The sequence below is a fragment of the Anolis sagrei genome, chromosome 11 (genome assembly GCF_037176765.1).
Source record: "Anolis sagrei isolate rAnoSag1 chromosome 11, rAnoSag1.mat, whole genome shotgun sequence".
Lineage (NCBI taxonomy): Eukaryota > Metazoa > Chordata > Lepidosauria > Squamata > Dactyloidae > Anolis > Anolis sagrei.
The window spans coordinates 18,321,278-18,346,229 of record NC_090031.1 but is presented as its reverse complement, the minus strand read 5'-3'; the positions used below and the strand labels follow the sequence as shown (position 1 = coordinate 18,346,229).

Sequence of the window (24,952 nt, the reverse complement as noted above, 5' to 3'; positions counted from 1 at the left end):
CAGAGGCCACTTTTTCATCAAACGGATCACCGGAATGGACCAGACGGGCCTTTGTCAGGAGGGGTTGGATCATGTCTCCTTTTTGTGGAACGAGGAGGTTGGGCTGGATGACCTTTGGGGCCCCCTTTCAACATTAGGAGCCTACGATTCCATAGCCCTATTCCTCCACGAAGCTGCTAAGGCGTACCAGGTTGGATGCCCGTCTGTTGGGAGGGAGCGGATTGTGCAGTAGGGGTCGGACCGGACAAACAATCCAATCCCGCCCTACAGATGGCCGTCCAGCCTCGTAGGCATTAGCAGCATTGTGGAGAAAGAGGGCTACAGAATCAAAGATTCATCCAGTCTGAAAGCACCTATTGCGGGAGGACACAATCTGATCCCTCCCAACAGATGGCCGTCCAACTTCACAGACTCATGGAGAAACAGAGCGATAGAACCTGATTGCTAGAGCAAGAAGAGGCCTCCACCCCTCCCAGCCCAAGCCCATATTTGCCCTAAAGCAAAAGCACCATCAAAACCCTCCCTACAGATGGCCATCCAGCCTCTGTTTAATAATAATAATAATACAACATAGTCTCCTAGAGTTGGAAGGGATCCCCAAAGGCCATCCAGTTCACAACACAATCTGATCCCTCCCGAAAAATGACCACCCACCCCCTGTTAATCTATATAAATAAAACTGTAATGTTAGTTCGTGCTACCATCAGAACTCAAAAACCACTGGGGGAATTGACACCAAATTTGGACACAAGACACATAACAGTCCAATTTATGTCCTCCACTAAAAAAAAAATTGATTTTGTCATTTGGGAATTGTCACTGTTGGGATTTATAGTTTACCTACAATCAAAGAGCATCCTGAACTCCACCAATGATGGAATTGGGCCAAACTTAGCACACAGGGCTCCCATGACCAACAGAAAAAAACTGAAATGGTTTGGTGGACATTGACCTTGAGTTTGGGAATTATAGTTCACCCACATCCAGAGAGCACTGTGGACACAAACAATGATGGATCTGGACCAAACTTGACACAAATATTCCATATGCCCAAATATGAACACAGATGGAGTTTGGAGGAAATAGACCTTGACATTTGGGAGTTGTAGTTCCTGGGATTTATAGTTCACCTACAATCAAAGAGCATTCTGAACTCCACCAAGGATGGAATTCAACCGAACATGGCATACAGGACTTCCATGACCAACAGAACACACTGGAAGGGTTTGGTGGGCATTGACCTTGAGTTTGGGAGTTGTACTTCACCCACACCCAGAGAGCACTGTGGACTCAAACAATGATAGATCTGGACCAAACTTGACACAAATATTCCATATGCCCAAATATGAACACAGATGGAGTTTGGAGGAAATAGACCTTGACATTTGGGATTCGTAGTTACTGGGATTTATAGTTCACTACAATTTAAGAGCATTCTGAAACCCACAAACGACAGACATAGGGCAAACTTCCCACACAGAACCCTCATGACCAACACAAAATACTTAAGGCCATCCAGTCCAACTCTTTTCACCAGGACAAGAAAATGTAATCAGAGCCCTCCTGACAAAGAGCCATCTAGTCATAAATATAGATAGAGAGATATGATTCTCTCTCACACGCACAGATATAGTATCATAGATTTGAAAGAGACCCTTAAAGAAGGACTAGGATATGTTGCATATCCCAGAGTAGGCAAACCAGACACTCTCCACGTCAACACTGACAAAGAAACAACAAGAAATACTGTTTACTCACAAGCAGAAAGGAATTACATATATTAGAAACCAACACTTTCTCATTACTTTATTTTCCAGATCACCTGATTAGGCCACAGCAACGCATGGCATGGGACAGCTAGTATATATATACACACACACACACACACACACACACATATATATATATATAAACACACATACACATATATACACATGAAAAACACATATACACAGACTGGGGCACAGCTATGCATGGCAGGGGATGGCTAGTAGTGTATAGCTACTAAAATCTATATAAATAGAAATGTAATGTTTGTTTGTGGGATTAACGTAACTCAAAATCCATTAGACGAATTGACGCCAAATTTGGAAGCAATACAACTATCAGGCCAACAACTATCCATCACTCATAAAAACACTGGAAAACACCACAGAAGAGACTTAAAATGCCATTTAAAAAAATACATTTCAACGTATGCGTAAAAACACACAGATACACACACAAAACACACATACACAGACTGGGCCACAGCAACGCATGGCAGGGGACGGCTAGTCTATATATATAAATCTGTTAGGTTGGTTCAACCGGACAGCAAAACTCACAAACCCCCCAACGAAACTTAACCAAAATTCCCATGCCCATAACACAACCCACAAGGTCCAAACATATCTACTCAAAATGAAAAACAACACAACAACACACTCACAAAACGGCAAAACAACAAAACTCAAAAAACCCCAACGAAACTTAACCAAAATTCCCATGCCCATAACACAACCCACAAGGTACAAACATATCTACTCAAAATGAAAAACAACACAACAACACACTCACAAAAAGGCAAAACAACAAAACTCACAAACCCCCGAACGAAACTTAACCAAAATTCCCATGCCCATAACACAACCCACAAGGTACAAACATATCTACTCAAAATGAAAAACAACACAACAACACACTCACAAAACGGCAAAACAACTGAACATGCGCATTGGTGCCCAGCCGCAAGTTCCCTGGCGCGCGCACACAGTCTTCCAGCCAACGTTCCCTCTGCAGAAGCCATGCCCACTCCAAGCCCCGCCGCGCCGTTTCCCGCACACACACACACCCTGCCGCACACACACACACAACCCCACGCTCCATCACTCCCCCCACCGACGCACACACACACACGCAACCCCACGCTCCATCACTCCCCCGCTGCCGCACACACACACGCGACCCCACGCTCCATCATTCCCCCCGCCGCCGCACACACATACACAACCCCATGCTCCATCACTCCCCCCACCGCCACACACACACACGCAACCCCACACTCCATCACTCCCCCCGCCGCCGCACACACACACACAACCCCACGCTCCATCACTCCCCTGCCCCAATCTTACCTCCTTTTACTTCACGCCACCTCCAAACCCCACCGCGCCCCTTCCCGCCCTGTCAAAATCCAGGAAAGACAGGAAGGAAGGAAAGAAGGAAGAAAGAGAAAGGGAGGTAAAGAAAAAGGGGGAAGGAAGGAAAGTTAGAGAAATAAAAGGGAATAAAGAGTGAAAGAAGGAAGCAAACAGGGAGGGAAGAAAGGCAAAGGAAGAAAGGGGGAGGGAATGAAGGAAAGAGAGAAGGATGAAACCAAGTAGTGAAAGAAGGAAAGAAAGGAAGAGGTAGAGAAGGAAGAAAGGAGAGAAAGGGGGAGGAAAAGGGGGAAGGAATAGGCAGGTACCTCTCTTTCATAATAGTCCAGATATCTACCTCAACTTTGATAAGTTTTACTATAGGCTACAGCAACGCGTGGCAGGGCACAGCTAGTAATGTATAAATATCAAAATAAATATAGCGTCCCTTCTTCACGGATTTTAACTTTTCGTGGGGGGTCCTGGAATGTAACACCAGCGATAAGTGAGGGAACACTATATTGTCGAAGACTTTCTTGGCCAGAATCACTAGCTGTTGCCACAGCAACGCGTGGCAGGGGACAGCTAGTAGATATATAATAATGATGGCACCGTCACCCTGTTCAACGGCTCTGAAGTCCTTCCTAATAACATCCAGGCGGGATCTCCTTCCTTCCTTGCCATTTGAAGCCATGTCCTGCTCTCTCTTCCTTAGGACTTGTGGACAGCCAGGGTTACCTGGGAGGAAATGCCTTCTTTACCTGGATGGCGCCTGCAGGGCCCGTGCTCCTCCGCCAGGGGTCGCTGCGCCCCAAGCCAAGTGCCATCCTCGTCTTTGCCACTTCGGAAGGAGATGGTGATTATTATAGGAACCAGTGGGCTGGCTGGCAAGCGGCAAGGCTCCAGAGCCACGGGCACGCTGGCCACGGCAGGTAGCCTGCGAGAAATAGCGAAGCTGCACTTTGAAAGGCTCCGAAGCCTGGTTTCCTATGGAAAAAGGCCTTCAAAGAAGTCCCCTTCAAAGGCATGCATGAAAGGGGAGAGGGGAGGGAAAGGAAGGAAGGAGGACCCTTTGCAGAGAAGGGCCAGCAGCACATCCCAACTCTCTCTCTCTCTCTCTCTCTCTCTGTCTCGTTCAAAATCAAACACAAATATATCCAGAGGCAGGTGGAGAAAGATGCAAAGAAACCTACAGGGCTGGCCGTCGTCCCCGATTTACAAACATTTGACTCGCAAACAACTCACAGTTAAGAACAGGGTTGAGATCACTGGAAGTGGGAGGAACCTTATATAATACTAGCGGTTCCCTGCCATGCGTTGCTGTGGCCCAGTCTGGTGATCTGGAAAATAAAGTTATGAGAAAGTGTTGATTTCTAATATATGTAATATATAGACTAGCTGTACCCGCTACGTGTTGCTGTGGCCAACCTTCTCTCCCTCTTTTTCTCCATCTTTCTTTCTCCCCTTCCCTTTTTTACTTTCCTTCTCTCCTTATTATTTATTTATTTATTTAAAACACATATTCCGCCCTTCTCAGAGCGGGGCACAACATATACGTAGCAAACATTCAATGCCTGGGTACAATACATAAACATTAAAAAAACATTTATCTAAATATTAAAATACACCATTTAAAATAACACAATTTAAAACCGTCCTAGTCATCTGCATCAAATCCAGTTGGCCCTGTCATCTTTCCCATTATCGCTTCATTGCCCTGTACCGAAAGCTTGGTCCCAAAGCCAAGTTTTTATCATCTTTCTAAAGGACAGGAGGGAGGGGGCCAACCTGATCTCACAAGGGAGTTCCATAGCCGGGGAGCAATCACCGAGAAGGCCCTGTCACTCGTCTCCACCAGTCGCACCTGTGACAATGGCGGGACGGAAAGCAGGGCCTCCCCGGAGGATCTTAATCTCCACGATGGTACATAGAGGGAGATGCGTTTGGACAGGTGATTTGGCCCGGGGCCGTTTAGGGCTTTATAGGCCAAAGCCAGCACTTTGAATTGTGCCCGGTAGCAAACCGGCAGCTAGTGGAGCTGGCGTAACATGGAAGTTGTATGCCTCTTGTTGGACTATTTGAAGCTTCCGAGCAGTCTTCAAAGGCAACCCCACGTAGAGTGCGTTGAAGTAGTCTATCCTAGATGTAACGAGAACGTGGACCACTGTGGCCAAGTCTGACTTCCCAAGGTGCGGGCACAGCTGGCGCACAAGTTTTAATTGTGCAAACGCTCCCCTGGCCACCGCTGCAACCTGGGATGAATCCAGGAAAACTCCCAAGCTGTGAACCTGTGCCTTCAAGGGGAGTGTGATCCCGTCCAGCACAGGTTGCAACCCTATACCCTGTTCAGCCTTGTGACTGACCAGGAGTACCTCTGTCTTGTCTGGATTCAACTTCAATTTGCTCGCCCTCATCCAGACCGTCACAGCGGCCAGGCACTGGTTCAGGACTTGGACAGCCTCCTTAGCATCTGGTGGAAATGAGTGATAGAGTTGGACATCATCTGCATACAGATGGCATCGAACTCCAAAACTCCGGATGATCTTACCCAGCGGCTTCATGTAGATGTTAAACAACATGGGGGACAATACCGAGCCCTGCGGGACCCCACAGGACAATGGCTGTGGAGCCGAGCAGGAGTCCCCCATCAACACCTTCAGTACAACCCTCCAGGAAGGACTGGAGCCACTGCAGAACAGTCCCTCCAAGACCCATCCCTGCAAGGCGCCCCAGAAGGATATCGTGGTCTATGGTATCGAAGGCCGCTGAGAGGTCCAGGAGAACCAACAGGGACACATTCCCCCTGTCGAGCTCTCTGCGGAGATCATCCACGAAGGCGACCATGGCTGTCTCAGTTCCATGTCCCGGTCCTTCCTTCCTTCTCTTCCTCTACCCTTCCTTCCCCCCCCTTTTTTCTTTCCCTTCCTCTTTCTCCCTTTTCTTTCTTCTCTCCCTATTCTTGGACTGCAACTCCCAGCAGTCCTCCTGATCCCTCTACCTACCTGGAGCTTCCAGTGGCGCAGTGGGTTCGAATCCGGGGAGAGGCGAATGAGCTCCCTCTGTCAGCTGCATCTCCCCAAGCGGGGACATGAGAGAAGCCTCCCACAAGGATGATAAAAACATCAAATCATCCGGCCGTCCCCTGGGCAGCGTCCTTCCAGACGGCCAATTCTCTCTCTGCAAGTCGCCAGAAGCAACTTTCAGTTTCTCAAGTCGCTCCTGACATGACAAAAAAAAATCTACCTACCTACTTATATTTCTCTGTCTAATCTATCTATCTGGAGGATTGGTGGGAGTTGCATCCAGGAATAGGAAATTGGAACTATGCAGGGATTGGGATGCTCTCAAAGAGATCCAAGGAGAAGAACGCTTGCAACTTGGAAAGCAGTGCATTTGGATCACAGGCAGGGGAAGAGGGGCAGCGGGCAGGAATCATCATCCATATGTGTGTATAAATATATGCTCTCAAAGAAATCCAAGGAGACGAAAGCAGTGCATTTGGGTCATCCTCCTCTCCTAAAGGGCCTCGTCTAGGGGATGCTGGGGGCTGAGGTTTGGAAGAGAATGTGGATATGATATTATGTGTTTTGTTTGCCAGGGGGAGTTATTTTGCACATGCTTTGTAATGTGTTTTTTTTTGTTTTTTTAGCCTTTTAAGTCCCTTCCACTGTGTTTTTCAGTGTTTTTATGAGTGATGGTCACTCATTGGCCTGATATGGGTATAGTGTCCAAATTTGATGTCAATTCGTCCAGTGTTTTATGAGTTATGTTAATCCCACAAATTAACATTACATTTTTATTTATATAGATACTAGCTGTCCCCTGCCATGTGTTGCTGTGGCCCAGTCTGTGGATATGTGCTTTGTGTGTGTGTATATTTGTGTATATGTGTATATATGTGTGTTTGCGTATATATTTGTGGTTATGCGTATGTGTTGTAATGGTTTTTTTTTTTTAAATGGCTTTTAAACTCTGTGTTTTTCAGTGTTTTTATGACATGGTCGCTCATTGGCCTGCCAGGTGTTTTGTGTCCAAATTTGGTGTCAATTTGTCCAGTGGTTTTTGAGTTATGTTAATCCCACAAACGAACATTACAATTTTATTTATATAGATGTATATGTATATGTTTATGAGTGTGCGTGTGTGTGTGTGTGTGTGTGTGTGTGTGTCTATATATATAAATCTGTTAGGTTGGTTCAACCGGACAGCAAAACTCCACAACCCCCCAACGAAACGTAACCAAAATTCCCATGCCCATAACACAACCCACAAGGTACAAACATATCTACTCAAAATGAAAAACAACACAACAACACACTCACAAAACGGCAAAACAACAAAACTCACAAACCCCCCAACGAAACTTAACCAAAATTCCCATGCCCATAACACAACCCACAAGGTACAAACATATCTACTCAAAATGAAAAACAACACAACAACACACTCACAAAACGGCAAAACAACTGAGCATGCACATTGGTGCCCAACCGCAAGTTCCCTGGCGTGTGCACACAGCCTTCCGGCCAACGTTCTCTCTGCAGAAGCCATGCCCACTCCAAGCCCCGCCGCGCCGCTTCCCGCGCACACAAACCCCTTGCCGCACGCACACACACAACCCCACGCTCCATCACTCCCCCCGCCACCGTACACACACACACAACCCCACGCTCCATCACTCCCCCCACCGCCGCACACACACACGCAACCCCACGCTCCATCACTCCCCCCGCCGCCGCACACACACACGCAACCCCAGGCTCCATCATTCCCCCCGCCGCTGCACACACATAATAGTCCAGATATCTACCTCAACTTTGATACGTTTTACTATAGGCCACAGCAATGCGTGGCAGGGCACAGCTAGTATATATATATATATATATATATATATATATATAATTTATTTATTTCGAAGTTTTATATACCGGTCTTCTCGACCTCCGGAGAGGGACTCAGGTCGGTTTACAGCATGAACTCAAATACAGTAATATAAACAGTACAAAACATCATCATTAAATATTAAAAACCGAAAAATACAATAAAAACATCATCACATTACACAAGCCAGGTCGTCAAATACAGTTACGATTCATCACCATCCTTCCGTGTGCACAAAGGTTATTGACTCAACCATCAAATGCCTTATTCCAAAGCCAGGTTTTTAGTAGCTTTCTAAACGACAGGAGGGAAGGGGCAGATCTAATCTCTAGTGGAAAGGAGTTCCAGAGCCGAGGAGCCACCACCGAGAAGGTCCTGTCCCTCGTCCCCACCAGACACGATTGCGAAGGTGGTGGGACCGAGAGCAGGGCCCCTCCAGAAGATCTTAATAACATAGGGGAGAATCAGTTCAGACAGGTAAATTAATATATAATTAATTATATGACAATTTTTAATTTTTGTGTGTATGTATTTTATCTTTTATAATTTAGCTGTAAATCGCCTAGAGCATTCTCGGATGGAGGGCGATTAATAAGTTATTAAATGATGATGATTATGATGATGATGACTTAATTAATATAATTATATTAATTATATGACTTAAGGATGTCCCTATTTCAACTTACATACATATTCAATTTGAGAACAAACCTGCAGAACTGATCTTGTTTGTAACTTGGGGACTGCCTGTATATAAAACACACACACACACACAAACGTACATGTGTGTGTTTTGGATAGCATAGGGAAAGTCTATATATATATATATGGCTGGGCTCCTTGGGGTCAGTCCTGGGCTCTTTGTGTTCTCCGTTTGGCTTTTAGGAAAGAGCAGAGTTTGGGAAACAGCCGGAGGGAGACCTTCTCTTAACCTTTGAACCCAGTCATGTTGACCTTTGTGCGGGATCGTTGGGGATTCTGGTCTTCGTACACTTTGCAGAGTCGGCCACCCGCCGGAGAGAGAAGCCTTGGGCAGTTTTGCCTGCAAATCAGGGCAAGATGTTCACTGTCAAAGCGGGAGATCCAGCCTCGGGCATCAGCCTGTGCATCGCTGGAATTGAATTCATGGCAGCGGAAGGGAGGCTTTTCTCTTTGGGAAGAGGAAGGCAGAGGCATCAAAAGGCAGGGAGGTCAATACCTGTCAGGCCTGGTCTGGGCTCTCCTTTGAAAGGCAGAGGCAGCGGTCAAGGGAGCCCTGCAATCGGAATATGTTTGGCAGCGGAGGAGTTACTTTTCTATCTGTCGAAAGTTCCCTAGTCCTTAAAGTGAGAGGGAAAACGTGGCCGGGACAGGCTTCCACCCTCAATATTGGCCACACTATATATATATATATATATATATATATATATATATATATATATATATTTGTTTACCTTTCCATGTTGTTGTTCATTCGTTCAGTCGTCTCCGACTCTTCGTGACCTCATGGACCAGCCCACGCCAGAGCTCCCTGTCGGCCGTCACCACCCCCAACTCCTTCAAGGTCAGTCCAGTCACTTCAAGGATGCCATCCATCCATCTTGCCCTTGGTCGGCCCCTCTTCCTTTTTCCTTCCACTTTCCCCAGCATAATTGTCTTCTCTAGGCTTTGCTGTCTCCTCATGATGTGGCCAAAGTACTTCAACTTTGTCTCTAGTCTCCTTCCCTCCAATGAGCAGCCGGGCTTTATTTCCTGGAGGATGGACTGGTTGGATCTTCTCGCAGTCCAAGGCACTCTCAGCACTTTCCTCCAACACCACAGCTCAAAAGCATCTCTCTTCCTTCGCTCAGCCTTCCCTAAGGTCCAGCTCTCACATCCGTAGGTGACTACAGGGAATACCATGGCTTTGACTAGGCAGATCTTTGTTGCCAGTGTGATGTCTCTACTCTTTACTATTTTATCGAGACCGGACATTGCTCTCCTCCCAAGAAGTAAGCGTCTTCTGATTTCCTGGCCACAGTCTACATCTGCAGTAATCTTTGCACCTTTCCATAGCTGCCCTGACTCCTCGCAGGGAGATTGTAGTAGTAGTAGTAGTAGTAGTAGTTGTTGTTATATAGACGGTGGAGATCTCACCTGAACCTATTAGGAAGTACTCCCTAATGGTAGGAGCCGTTCAACAGGGGAACTCTTTGCCTCAGAGCTCCTTCTTTGGGGGCTTTGAAACAAAAGCTGGATGGCCATCTGTCAGGAGGGATTGGGTTGTAATTTTCCTGCCTGGCAGAAAGAAGGGGTTGGACCGATTGACCTTTGGAAGACACTTCCAACTCTAGAATTCTACGATAAGCTTTGGGTGATATCTATGTAGAAAGTGGTTGAACTGGATGGCCTTTAGGGGTCCCTGCCATCTAGGATTCTCCTATCTGTCTGTCTGTCTGTCTATCTTTCTATCTATCTATCTATCTATCTATCTATTTATCTATGGCTGAATGGCCATTTGTCAGGAGAGCTTTGGGTAGTGTCTGTGTAGAAAGGGGTTGGACTGGATGGCCTTTAGGGTTTCCTGCCAGCTAGATTTCTCCTATCTACCTATCTATCAATCTATGGCTGGATGGCCATCTGTCAGGAGAGCTTTGTGTGGTGTCTGTGTAGAAAGGGGTTGGACTGGATGGCCTTTAGGGTTTCCTGCCAGCTAGATTTCTCCTATCTACCTATCTATGTAGAAAGGGGTTGGACTGGATGGTCTTTAGGAGTCCCTGATAACTGGACATGTTTTATATCTATATGTGTGTGTGTGTGTGTGTGTGTATATATATATATATATATATATATATATATATATGATATCTATCAATCAATCTATGGCTGGATGGCCATCTGTCGGGAGGACTTTGGTGGTGTCTATGACAAAAATGAAGTTGGACCAGATGGCCCTTGAGAGTCCCTTCCAACTACAGGAGTCTTTGATTCTATGGCCCTATTTCTCAGGAACCTGCTAATGTCTGTGAAGTTGGATGGCCATCTGTCAGGAGAGTTTCAATTGTGCTTTTCCTGCCTGGCAGAAAGAAGAGGGTCAGACCGGATATTGTTGTTGTTGATGTTGTTGTTATTATATGAAGCAAGGGCTGGCTGGCCCTCTGATGGGAGGGATCAAGTTGTGCTTTTTAGTGCTGGGCAGAAAAAAAGGGGTCAGACTGAGGTCTTTCCCAACTCTTAAGATTTTATGATATACCTATACACACACACACACACACACACACACTAGCTGTCCCCTGCCATGTGTTCCTGTGGCCCAGTCTGTGTCTATGTGTTTTGTGTATGTATATATGTGGATATGTGTGGTTTTGCGCATGTGTTGTAATGTATTTTTTTTTGGCCTTTTAAGTCTCTCTCACTGTGTTTTTCAGTGTTTTTATGAGTGATGGTCACTCATTGGCCTGAGAGGTGTCTGGTGTCCAAATTTGGTGTCAATTTGCCCAGTGGATTTTGAGTTATGTTAATCCTACAAACGAACATTACATTTTTATTTATATAGATCAATCCTATCTAGGGGTGGATGGCCATCTGTCAGGAGGGCTTGTGCGGTGCTTTTCTGCCTGGCAGAAAGAAGGGGGGCTGGACTGGATGGCCCCTAAGGGTCCCTTCCAACTCTAGGATGCTTTGGCAACAAGGAGGCCAGAATGTGGTGGAGGCAGGGGCGGATCGTCCATTACGCGAAGTAAGCGGTCACAGAACACTTTTTTTTTTGCCAGGGGCGCAGAGGCACCTCTGTAAATGCCCCTCGACCGCCACTTGAGGAGAGCCCCCTCAGCTCACAACAGCCCTAGCATTCCAGGGGGAGCCTCGGCTTTCTTGCCTCGCTGCCGGGCGATCCTCTTCCCAAAGGGGACAGGCCCTTGAACCTCGACCCTCTCGTTCCTGCTCCACCCGGCCACCGGGTGCGCGAGCAGAGCCAGCGCTCAATCGTTCTCCGTGTTCGATCCCTTTCCCGATCCCCCGGCGCTCCACCCGCTTCCTCTCTTCTCCCCAATCCGCAGGTGGGCCAAGGGGCGGAGCCACCGCGCCTGGCCCGCTTCGGGTCCGGAGGCATGTCTGAAGACCCCAGCGTGCGCACCAAAAGTCACCTCTTCTCCTGACTTTCTCTTCAGCCATTGGGACCGAGAAAGAGAGAGAGAGAGAGAGAGCCCCTCCGGCTGGAGGTATCTCCCACCTCCGCTCCCTCCTTTGTTTTTGCACCTACCTTCAGGAAAGGTGGGCATCTCCACCTCTCTCTCTCTCTTAGGAGAAAGTCAGGAGAAGAGGTGACTTTTGGTGCACACGTCGGGGTCTTTAGGCACACCTCCTGACCCAAAGCGGGCCAGGCAAGGGAGCAAGTGCGGCAAGTGTAGTTACTGGGATGTATAGTTCACCTACAGTCAAAGAGCATTCTGAACTCCACCAATGATGGAATTGAACCAAATATGGCACACAGAACTCCCACGACGAACAGAAAATATATATTAATGATTGGTTGGGGGGGGGGGGGCGCCAAAATACTGTTGCTTACCGTTGAAAATTACCTAGGGCTGCCTCTGGGTGGAGGTTCCTTCTTTGGAGGCTTTTAAACAGAGGCTGGATGGCCACCTGTTGGGGGTGCTTTGAATGCAATTTTCCTGCTTCTTGGCAGAATGGGGTTGGACTGGATGGCCCACGAGGTCTCTTCCAACTCTATGATTCTATGGTCAGGCCCCAATTGCCAGTGAAGGCAAAGGCCACAGCCTAGCGCACAGCAAGGCAAGGTGATCATGTGACCATCGTCCTAGCGGTCAGGGCCTCGTGTTTGTAAGTTGGAACAGGGACATTTCTTGAGTGCAACCCCATAATCATCATCATCATCCTGATAGAATAATAACAACAACAATATAATAATAGTACTACTCAAATACTTATTTGAATCTAATGCTCGCCTTTTTGGACTGAATGAAGCTGCGCATTAGATTTGCATGATATGGTCATCTTGGCACCGAACATAAGCCAAAGGGGAAGCTGCCTCACTTCTCATTGGATTGCGATAGGATGCTGGAATGTGCAGTCTCTGCATCCTTTGGCAGAGGAAGCTCAAGGCCTTGTTGTTCATGTAATCCTGGGCTCCGGCTTTATCCGCAGAGGCAGCCTCTCCATACAGACAAACGCTCTTAGCCCATATTGAAAAACCGTGAAACAGTGAGTGCGTAAAAAAGCAAACCACGAAGTTTTGAACACTGGGGTGCGCATAAGATTTGGTGACGCACAAGACTCGAGTCAATCCATGCACGTGTTTTGTGCCTGTGTGTCAACCCTTCCCTTTTATTTTCTGAATTGATTTTTTATTATTATTTTATCAATGTGTTGCCTTAATATCCCCGGTCCGCCCCTTCCTTTCCCTCTCTGATGCCTTTCCCCCTTTGTATCTCTTGCAGTGGCGGACAACATGGTGCTGAAGCTGCTCTCGCAGAGGCTGAGCCAGTGGGAGTGCCATGTGCGTGGGTGGGTGCTCCACGGCTTCCCCCGGGACGAGGACCAGGCCCGAGCCATGCTCCATGCAGACATACGCCCAAACAGGTGACCCATGGCTTTGCATTGGGGTGCTTTCCAATAAGCATTTCAAAAACGGCAATGCAGCCGCAGAACTTTGGTAGGCCAGAAGCTCCTTGAGCACAGCACTAGAGCCAATGAGCTTCAGCAAAGCCAAGGTATAAAATGTATTAATTAATTACTGTATAGGAAAGTAGAGGGTCTCCCTATATATCTAGCCATCTCTTGGGAGGCATCTTGCTTCTCTCCATGCTCACAGGAGGGGAATAAAAGAGGCAGCTCAGCAGGTCGGAAGCTTCCAGTGCCAGCAGTAGAGCCATTCTTCTTCTTCTTCTTCTTCTTCTTCTTCTTCTTCTTATTATTATTATTATTAGCATTAGTATTATTTTTATCTTGGCTTGGAGTCATTCTTGTTGCTATTGTTATTATCATCTTTGCTTGGGTCCTTTCCATAAAGCATTTCAAAAACGGCAACACAGCCACAGCAGTTTGCCAGGCCAGAAGCTCCTTGAGCACAGCAGTAGAGCCAATGAGCTTCAGCAAAGCTAAGGTATACCCTCTACTTTCCTATATTCATTACTGTATAGGAAAGTAGAGGGTATCCCCATCTATCTAGCCATCTCTTGGGAGGCATCTTGCTTCTCTTCATGCTCACAGGAGGAGAATAAAAGAGGCATTTCAGCAGGTCGGAAGCTTCCAGTGCCAGCAGTAGAGCCATTATTATTATTATTATTATTATTATTATTATTATTATTAGCATTTGCATTTGCATTAGTTTTATTTTTATCTTGGCTTGGAGTCATTGTTGTTATTGTTATTATCGTCTTTGCTTGGGTCCTTTCCATAAAGCATTTCAAAAACGGCAACACAGCCGCAGCAGTTTGGCAGGCCAGAAGCTCCTTGAGCACAGCACTAGAGCCAATGAGCTTCAGCAAAGCCAAGGTATAAAGACTTTATTCATTACTGTATGGGAAAGTAGAGGGCCTCCCCATCTATCTAGCCATCTCTTGGGAGGCATCTTGCCTCTCTCTATGCTCACAGGAGAACAAAAGAGGCAGTTCAGCAGGTTGGAAGCTTCCAGTGTATTATTATTATTAGCATTAGTATTGTTGCTATCTTTGCTTGAAGCCGTTGTTGTTGTTGTTATTTTCTTTGCTTGGGTCATTTCCAAAAAGCATTTCAAAACGGCAACACAGCCATAGCAGTTCAGCAGGTCAGAAGCTTCCAATGCCAGCAGTAGAGCCATTATTATTATTATTATTATTATTATTCGCATTAGCATTAGCATTAGTATTATTGTTATCTTTGCTTGGAGCTGTTGTTGTTATTGTTATTGTTTGGGTCATTTCCAAAAAGCATTTCAAAATAGGCAACGCACCTGCAGCAGTTAAATATTGATGGTGCAAGCTGGTTTTCCCTGTAAGAGGCACCTAGAGCTTTGGAGAGCTTTTGTCTGACTGTTTCAAAGCTCCCTGCTTGGGCGGTGATGGCACGATCATCAGCATAGATGAAATTATCTGTCCCTTCTGGCAGTGGTTGGTCATTTGTGTAGATGTTAAACATTGATGATGCAAGATGGTTTTCCCTGTAAAAGGCAGTAAGAGCACCGAGAACTTTAGAGAGCTTCTGTTCAACCATCTCAAAGCTCCCTGCTTGAGCGGTGATGGCACGATCATCAGCATAGATGAAACTCTCTGTCCCTTCTGGCAGTTGCTGGTCATTTCTGTAAATGTTGTACATGGATGGAGCAAGCACGCTCCCCTGAGGCAGGCCGTTCTTCTGTTTCCGCCATCTGCTTCTCTGGGCCCGGAACTCAACAAAAAAGCTCCTGTTTTGTAGCAGATTTCCTATGAGACGGGTGAGGTTGTCGTCCTTTGTGATATTATTTTTCTCAGGAGAAGGCGATGATGTACGCTGTCATAAGCTGCTGACAGGTCTGTGAAGACAGAGCCTGTCATCTGCTGCCTTTCAAAGCCATCTTCTATGTGCTGAGTCAAGTTCAACACTTGTGATGTGTATCTTTTGCCTTTCCGGAAGCCAGAAATAATGATAATACTAATACTAATACTAATACTAATACTAATAATAATAGAAATAACATGAACGAGCGTTTTAATGCTTGCATATTTTGAGGTTTTTCATTGTATGGTTTTGGCTTTTCTGTGAGCCACTTTGAGTCTCTTTTTTGGACAGATAATAATAATAATAATAATAATAATAATAATAATAAGCATAATAATAGTAATAGAGCCTGCTGAAACAGGAAGCCAGTCCATTAATCTCTTCCTCGGAGGCCATAAAGCACTGTTTATGGCGCAAGAGAGAAGGCATTGCTGGGAAATCCATAATAAAGGTGTGAATCACGGCGCCTTTCGCTTCTCCTTCTATTTTGATTGGAATACATTTACATAGACATAGATCACGTTTATTATTAGTATAACCCTGTCCGTCTCGCTCGCTTTCTCTCTGGCGCAAAATTACGGCTGTCAATGGTTCCGCATGCAAACCTCCACCTCGTAAACCTGCCGCAAACAACAATAATAATAGTAATAGTAATAATAATAATAATAATAATAATAATAATAAATTAGCTCTGGATTGGATTATTATAGAGGAAGCAAGCCTTGCGATGGATGACAAATGGCAGGGAAAGGAAGGAGCCCCGGAGAAGAACAAATGGGGCCGTAAAGCCTCGTAATGATAAGGCAATCCTAACCATAAAAATTGCCCCAGTCCACAGAGACATGGTTTATTACCTGGATTTTGTGGGTTTTGAGTCCACAAACCCGCTTGATGGCCGTCCGTCGGGAGGGATTAGATTGTGTCTTCATATTTGAGGGAAATAAGGTTGGAATGGATGGCCTCTAAGGGTCCCTCCTAACTCTAGGACCCTTTTATTATATTTCTCCATGAGCACACTAAAGGATATGAGGATGGGTGATCATCTGTCAGGAAGGGTTGGATGGTGCTTTTCCTTTATGGCCGAAGGGGGAATGGACTGGATTGTCTCAAAGGGTCCCTTCTAACTCTAGAATCCTATGATATATCTAGCATATACTGTGTTTTATTTTTAGTCTAGCTTGGGGACCTGGCGTTGCCTGGGTTATTTGAGAAAGGAATATTGTATAAAGTTTTGCCTTTATCAGTTATTTATATGGCTGGCAGTGGTCTCAGGAAGTTAGTGAAGGTATTGCGAGTCCTATCATTTGTGGTCCATCCTCCTCCAAACTGCACCAGAATGGGGAGTAGGACATGGGGGCTCTGTGTGCCAAGTTTGGTCTTGATCAGTCGTTGCATGAGTGTCGCTGTGATCTCAGGAAGTGAGTGAAGGTACTGCAAGTCCCATCATCCATTGTCCATCCTCCTCCAAACAGCACCGGGATGTAGAGTGGCTCAAGTGGGCTCTGTGTGCCAAGTTTGGTCTTGATCGGTCATTAGAGGAGGGTTGCAGCAGTGTTGGGAAGTGAGTGGAGGTACTTGAAGTCCCATCATCCATGGTCTGTCCTCCTCGAAAGTACATCAGGATGTAGAGTGGATCATGGGGGCTCAGTGTGCCAAGTTTGGTCTTGATCAGTCATTGGTGAGTGTCTCAGTGGTCTCAGGAAGTGAGTGAAGTGACTGCAAGTCCCATCATCCTTCTCCAAATTCTTCCAAACCGCACCAGGATGTAGAGTGGGTCATGCTGGCTCTCTGTGTAAATTGTGGTCCTGATCCATCATTGTTGGCAGTTGTATTGGTCTCAGGAAGGGAGTGGAGGTATTGCAATTGTCCCTTCTGCCATGAATGCAAAGCACCATCCGATACCTCCCAACAGATGGCCATCCAGCCCCAGTATAATAATAATAATAATAATAATAATAATTATTATTATTATTATTATTAGTAGTAGTAGTAGTAGTAATAGTGTCCGATGTGTGATCCAATACAAAAACCAGCATAGTGATTTTGTTTGCTATGTTGTGTACCTAATAATAATAATAATAATAATATATCCTAGGGTTGGAAGGGTTCCTTGGTGGCGCAGTGGGTTAAACCGCTGAGCTGCTGAACTTGCTGACTGAAATGTTGGCTGTTCGAATCCGGGAGTGGGGTGAGCTCCTGCTGCTAGCCCCAGCTTCTGCCAACCTAGCAGTTCAAAAACTTGCCAGTATGAGTAGATCAATAGGTACCGTTCCAGCGGGAAGGTAACAGTGCTGCATGCAGTCATGACTGTGGAGGTGTCTGCAGACAACGCCGGCTCTTTGGCTTAGAAATGGAGATGAGCGCCAGAGTCGGACCCGACTACACTTAATGTCAGGAGAAACCTATACCTTTACCTTAGGGTTGGAAGGGACACACAGAGCCCATCCAGCCTAAGCCAAGCACCATCCGATTCCTCCTGACAGATGGCCATTCAACCCCTGCTTCCTCCTCCTCTTCCTTCTTATTATTATTGAATCATCAGATCCTAGAGTTGGTAGGGACCCTCAGAGGCCATCCAGCCCAAGAAAACACCATCCGATCCCTCTTAACAGATGGCCATTCAACCCCTGCCTTACTACTACTACTATTATTATTAATAATAATAATAATAATAATAATAATCAGATCCTAGAGTTGGAAGGGACCCTCAGAGACCATCAAACCCAAGCCAAACACCATCCGATCCTTCTTAACAGGTGGCCATTCAACCCCTGCCTTACTACTACTACTATTATTATTGTTATTGTTGTTATTATTATTATTATTATTATTATTATTGAATAATCAGATCCTAGAGCCAAGCACCATCCTATCCCTCTTGACAGATGGCCATTCAACCCCTGCCTCCTCCTCCTCCTCCTTCTTCTTCTTATTGAATAATCAGGTCCTATGGTTGGAAGGGACCCTCAGAGGCCATCCAGCCCAAGCCAAACACCATCTGACCCCTCCTGACAGATGGTCATTCAACTCCTGCCTTATTATTTTTATTATTATTGAATAATCAGGTCCTAGGGTTGGAAGGGACCCTCAGAGGCCATCCAGCCCAAGCCAAACACCATCTGATCCCTCCTGACAGATGACCATTCAACTCCTGCCTTATTATTATAAGGCGTCCCCTGAGCAACGTCCTTGCAGATGGCCAATTCTCTCATACCAGAAGCGACTTGTAGTTTCTCAAGAGGCTCCTGACACGACAAAAATATTGTTATTATTATTATTATTATTGAATAATCAGATCCTAGAGTTGGAAGGGACCCTCAGAGGCCATCCAGCCCAAGCCAAGCACCATCCGATCCCTCTTGACAGATGGCCATTCAACCCCTGCCTCCTCCTCCTCCTCCTCCTCCTCCTCCTTCTTATTGAATAATCAGGTCCTAGGGTTGGAAGGGACCCTCAGAGGCCATCCAGCCCAAGCCAAACACCATCTGATCCCTCCTGACAGATGACCATTCAACTCCTGCCTTATTATTATAAGGCGTCCCCTGAGCAACGTCCTTGCAGATGGCCAATTCTCTCATACCAGAAGCGACTTGTAGTTTCTCAAGAGGCTCCTGACACGACAAAAATATTGTTATTATTATTATTATTATTGAATAATCAGATCCTAGAGTTGGAAGGGACCCTCAGAGGCCATCCAGCCCAAGCCAAGCACCATCCGATCCCTCTTGACAGATGGCCATTCAACCCCTGCCTCCTCCTCCTCCTCCTCCTCCTCCTCCTCCTTCTTATTGAATAATCAGGTCCTAGGGTTGGAAGGGACCCTCAGAGGCCATCCAGTCCAAGCCAAACACCATCTGATCCCTCCTGACAGATGACCATTCAACTCCTGCCTTATTATTTTTATTATTATTGAATAATCAGGTCCTAGGGTTGGAAGGGACCCTCAGAGGCCATCCAGTCCAAGCCAAACACCATCTGACCTCTCCTGACAGATGGTCATTCAACTCCTGCCTTATTATTTTTATTATTATTGAATAATCAGGTCCTAGGGTTGGAAGGGACCCTCAGAGGCCATCCAGTCCAAGCCAAACACCATCTGACCTCTCCTGACAGATGGTCATTCAACTCCTGCCTTATTATTTTTATTATTATTGAATAATCAGGTCCTAGGGTTGGAAGGGACCCTCAGAGGCCATCCAGTCCAAGCCAAACACCATCTGACCTCTCCTGACAGATGGTCATTCAACTCCTGCCTTATTATTTTTATTATTATTGAATAATCAGGTCCTAGGGTTGGAAGGGACCCTCAGAGGCCATCCAGTCCAAGCCAAACACCTGACAAATGGTCATTCAACTCCTGCCTTATTATTTTTATTATTATTGAATAATCAGGTCCTAGGGTTAGAAGGGACCCTCAGAGGCCATCGAGCCTAAGCCAAACACCATCTGATCTCTCCTGACAGATGGTCATTCAACCCCTGCCTTATTATTATAAGGCGTCCCCTGGGCAACGTCCTTGCAGATGGCCAATTTTCTCACACCAGAAGTGACTTGCAGTTTCTCAAGTTGCTCCTGACACGACAAAAAAATATTATTATGATTATGATTATGATTATTGAATAATCAGGTCCTCAGAGGCCATTCAGCCCAAGCCAAGTACCGTCTGATCCCTCCCAACTGATGACCATCCAGCCTGATCGCCATGAGTGCATGAGGGATGCAATCCGTCTCCTCAAATGTGCACAGTGCATTTAGACTCCGTGGTGACCCCGCAAACGCTGCGCTGATGGAAGGCCCCGATCTCATCCCGGCGGCTTCTGATGATTTCCAGGGTGGATTAAGGATAATAAACAGGCCGTTAATGGGAGCCGGCGCCGGGGCCGTTGGCGGCTGCCAGAGGTTAATAACTCCATTACCGGCAGCTCTCTCCTTGCGCCGCCTGGAGAGCCTGAGCATTAGCCCCGCCGTTCATTGAGCTAATAGAAGCCCCCCTCCTGCGCACTGCCGGCCGTGGGGAGGCATGCGCCACCCCCATCAGCACCCTCATCAGCATTCCGCACGCCTCCCCTCCCCGCCTGACATTTACCTAGGCCTGCTTCCAAAGAGCAGCCCAAAGGGGGGTAGGCCACATGGGGGCCCAGGGGGCACCCAGGAGCCATCCAGTCCAGCCCCATACAGGTGCAGAGCCAGATCTCTTTCGCTCTCTGTTGCAGCATCCTAGACTCGGAAGGGGCACCCAGAGGCCATCCAGTGTATATCTTTCTATGTCTATGGTGGGATTCTAGAGTTGTGGAGCGCCCAAGGGCCATCCAGTCCAGCCCCCTACATGTGGATATCCAGATCTCTTTCTATGTCTATCGTAGCATCCCAGAGTTTGAAGCGGTACCCAGAGGTCATCTAGTCCAGCCCCCTACATGGATTAGCCATTTCTGTGTCTATGCCTAGAGTTCAAAGGGGCACCCAGAGGTCATCCAGTCCAGCCCCACACAGGTGTATATCATTCTATGTTTATGGTAGGATCCTAGAGTTGTGGAGCGCCCAAGGGCCATCCAGTTCAGCCCCCTACATGTGGATATCCAGATCTCTTTCTATGTCTATCGTAGCATCCCACAGTTGGAAGCGGCACCCAGAGGTCATCTAGTCCAGCCCCCTACATGGATTAGCCATTTCTGTGTCTATGCCTAGAGTTCAAAGGGGCACCTAGAGGTCATCCAGTCCAGCCCCACACAGGTGTATATCATTCTATGTTTATGGTAGGATCCTAGAGTTGTGGAGCGCCCAAGGGCCATCCAGTTCAGCCCCCTACATGTGGATATCCAGATCTCTTTCTATGTCTATCGTAGCATCCCACAGTTGGAAGCGGCACCCAGAGGTCATCTAGTCCAGCCCCCTACATGGATTAGCCATTTCTGTGTCTATGCCTAGAGTTCAAAGGGGCACCCAGAGGTCATCCAGTCCAGCCCCACACAGGTGTATATCTTTCTATGTTTATGGTAGGATCCTAGAGTTGTGGAGCGCCCAAGGGCCATCCAGTTCAGCCCCCTACATGTGGATATCCAGATCTCTTTCTATGTCTATCGTAGCATCCCACAGTTGGAAGCGGCACCCAGAGGTCATCTAGTCCAGCCCCCTACATGGATTAGCCATTTCTGTGTCTATGCCTAGAGTTCAAAGGGGCACCTAGAGGTCATCCAGTCCAGCCCCACACAGGTGTATATCATTCTATGTTTATGGTAGGATCCTAGAGTTGTGGAGCGCCCAAGGGCCATCCAGTTCAGCCCCCTACATGTGGATATCCAGATCTCTTTCTATGTCTATCGTAGCATCCCACAGTTGGAAGCGGCACCCAGAGGTCATCTAGTCCAGCCCCCTACATGGATTAGCCATTTCTGTGTCTATGCCTAGAGTTCAAAGGGGCACCCAGAGGCCATCCAGTCCAGCCCCACACAGGTGGATATCCATATCTCTTTTTCTCTCTATCGTAGCATCCCAGAGTTGGAAGAGGCACCCAGAGGTCATCTAGTCCAGCCCCCTACATGGATTAGCCATTTCTGTGTCTATGCCTAGAGTTCAAATGGACACCCAGAGGTCATCCAGTCCAGCCCCACACAGGTGGATATCCAGATTTCGTTCTCTCTCTATCGTAGCATCCCAGAGTTGGAGGAGGCACCCAGAGGTCATCTAATCCAGCCCCCTACATGGATTAGCCATTTCTGTGTCTATGCCTGTGCCTATATCTTTTTCTATCATAGGATCCTTGAGTTGGAAGGGGCGCCCAAAGGCCATCCAGTCCAGCCCAGTACGTGTGGATATCCAGATCTCTTTCTATGCCTGTCGTAGGATCCTAGAGTTGAAAGAGGCATCCAAATATATATTTATGTCTATATTTATCATAGGATCCTAGAGTTGGAAGGGACACCCAAAGAGCATCCAGTCCAACTTCCGACATGGATATAGCTATTCCTGTGTCTATGCCTGTGCCTATGTCTATCTCTATTGTAGGATCCTAGGATCCTAGAGTTGGAAGGGGCACCCAAAGGGCATCTAGTCCAACCTCCACATGGATATAGCTATTCCTGTGTCTATGCCTGTGCCTATGTCTATATCTATCATAGCATCCTAGAGTTGGAAGAGGCATCCAAATATATATTTATCTATGTCTATATCTCTCATAGGATCCTAGAGTTGGAAGGGGCACCCAAAGGGCATCCAGTCCAACCTCCGACATGGATATAGCTATTTCTGTGTCTATGCCTGTGCCTATGTCTATGTCTATATCTATCATAGGATCCTAGAGTTGGAAGGGGCACCCAAAGGCCATCCAGTCCAACCTCCGACATGGATATAGCTATTTCTGTGTCTATGCCTGTGCCTATGTCTATGTCTATATCTATCATAGGATCCTAGAGTTGGAAGGGGCACCCAAAGGGCATCCAGTCCGACCTCCGACATGGATATAGCTATTTTTATGTCTATGCCTGTGCCTATGTCTATCTCTATTGTAGGATCCTCGAGTTGGAAGGGGCACCCAGAGGCAAACCAGACACTCTCCACATCAACACTGACAAAGAAACAACAAGAAATACTGTTTACTCATAAGCAGAAAGGAATTACATATATAGGAAACACACTTTCTCATTACTTTATTTTCCAAATCACCAGACTGGGCCACAGCAACGTGTGGCAGGGGACAGCTAGTGTGGATATATATCTGTATCTTAGGGCTCAGCACTAAGACAATCACTGTAGGATGCATATGCTCATTTTGGCCAGGTTATTTAGCATTCAGTAGGAGTAAATAGAGGACTATTATTATTATTATTACTATTATTATTTATGTTTTCCCCTTTTTCAGTGGCGGCAGAGTGCCCTCCCGTTGGCCCTGGTCAAGTCCGTGTGGTCCATTGGCTTGGCTTGACCGCTCCTCCTCCTCCTCCTGGCCCCGCTTGACCCTCGCAGGAGGGATGTTTTCCCTTGTTGCTCTTTTGTCGGCATTTGCTTTCTTCTTCCTCCTCCTCCTCCTCCTCCTCCTCCTCCTCTTCCTCCCATCTACAATAATTAGCCTTGTAAGACTAATGGAAGGCATCGTGTCTAATTACCTGACTGAAGGCCCCATTATGCTATTAACATTTGGACGGACGAGGGGCTGCAAGGGGGGGGGGAGAGAGAAAGAGAGAGAGAGAGCTGCTCATTTGCATGGCATTAAGTTAATTGAGCTGGAAGCCATCGGGGCGAAAGGGGTGAAAGGGGGGCGGAGGGGCGGGTATCGAGTTCCCCAGGAGGAGGAGGAGGATGTCCAGAGCGGGACAATTAATCTGACAGGTTTATTAATTAACGGGCGCTCCGATTACCTGGAAGCGATAGCACTTGGCAGCCCTGTGGAAAGGGGGGGGGGGAGAGAAGAGGGAGCGAAAGGAAGGGAGGAAAGAAGAATGGAAAGAAGGAAAAACGGAGCAAAGAACGAAAGAAAGGACTAAATGAAGGAAGGAAGGAGGAAAAGAAGGAAAAGAGGAGCAAAGGAAGGAGTAAACAAAGAGAGCGAAGGAGGAAGGAAAGGGCAAAAGGATGGAATGAAGTTGTTGTTGTTGTTGTTCATTCGTTCAGTCGTCTCCGACTCTTCGTGACTTCATGGACCAGCCCACGCCAGAGCTCCCTGTCAGCCGTTACCACCCCCAGCTCCCTCAAGGTCAGTCCAGTCACTTCAAGGATGCCATCCATCCATCTTGCCCATGGTCGGCCCCTCTTCCTTTTGCCTTCCACTTTCCCCAGCATAATTGTCTTTTCTAAAGGACTAAAGGAAGAAGGAAGGAAAGAAGAAAGAAAGTAGGGGAAGAAGGAAAAAGCAAAGGAAGGAGTAAACGAAGAAAGGGAAGGAGGAAAGGGAAAAAGGATGGACTGAAGTTAGAAAGGACTAAAGGAAGGAAGAAGGAAGGAAAGAAGAAAGAAAGTAGGGGAAGAAGGAAAAAGCAAAGGAAGGAGTAAACGAAGAAAGGGAAGGAGGAAAGGGCAAAAGGAAGGACTGAAGGAAGGAAGGACTAAAAGAAGAAAGGAAGGAAAGAAGGAAGAAAGAATGGAAAGAAGGGGCAAAAGAGCAAAGGAAGGCAGGGAAGAAGAGGATCAAAGGAAGGGTGGAAGGAAGGACTAAAACAAGGAAGGAAAGAAGGAAGGAAGGAAGAAGAAAAAGGACCAAAGGGAGGGAGGAAGGGCTAAAAGAAGGACCAAAGGGAGGGAGGAAGGGCTAAAAGAAGGAAGGAAAGAGGAGGAAGGAAGGAGAAAAAGAAGGAAAAAGGAGCAAAGAAATGGTGGGAGGACGGACTAAAAGAAGGAAGGAAGGAAAAAAGGAGCAAAGGAAGGCAGGGAAGGAATGAAGGAAAGGTTCAAAGAAAGAGTGGAAGGAAGGAAGGAAGGAAGGACTAAAGGAAGGAAGGAGCAAAGGAAGGAGTAAACAAAGAAAGGGAAGGAGAAAGGAAAGAGTAAAAGGAAGGGCTGAAGGAAGGAAGGACTAAAAGAAGGAAGGA

General features: G+C 46.7%; 1 protein-coding gene across 2 annotated transcripts in view; it reads left to right on the top strand.

The window, feature by feature from the left end:
* AK8 (adenylate kinase 8) overlaps nt 1-24,952 on the top strand; it is a 115,733-nt gene that overhangs the window by 73,535 nt on the left and 17,246 nt on the right. For both annotated transcript variants that reach the window (XM_067471984.1, XM_067471983.1), the window contains exon 11: nt 13,418-13,559. In XM_067471984.1, the coding sequence (XP_067328085.1) occupies nt 13,418-13,559 (142 nt within the window). The remainder of the gene's footprint in view (nt 1-13,417; nt 13,560-24,952) is intronic.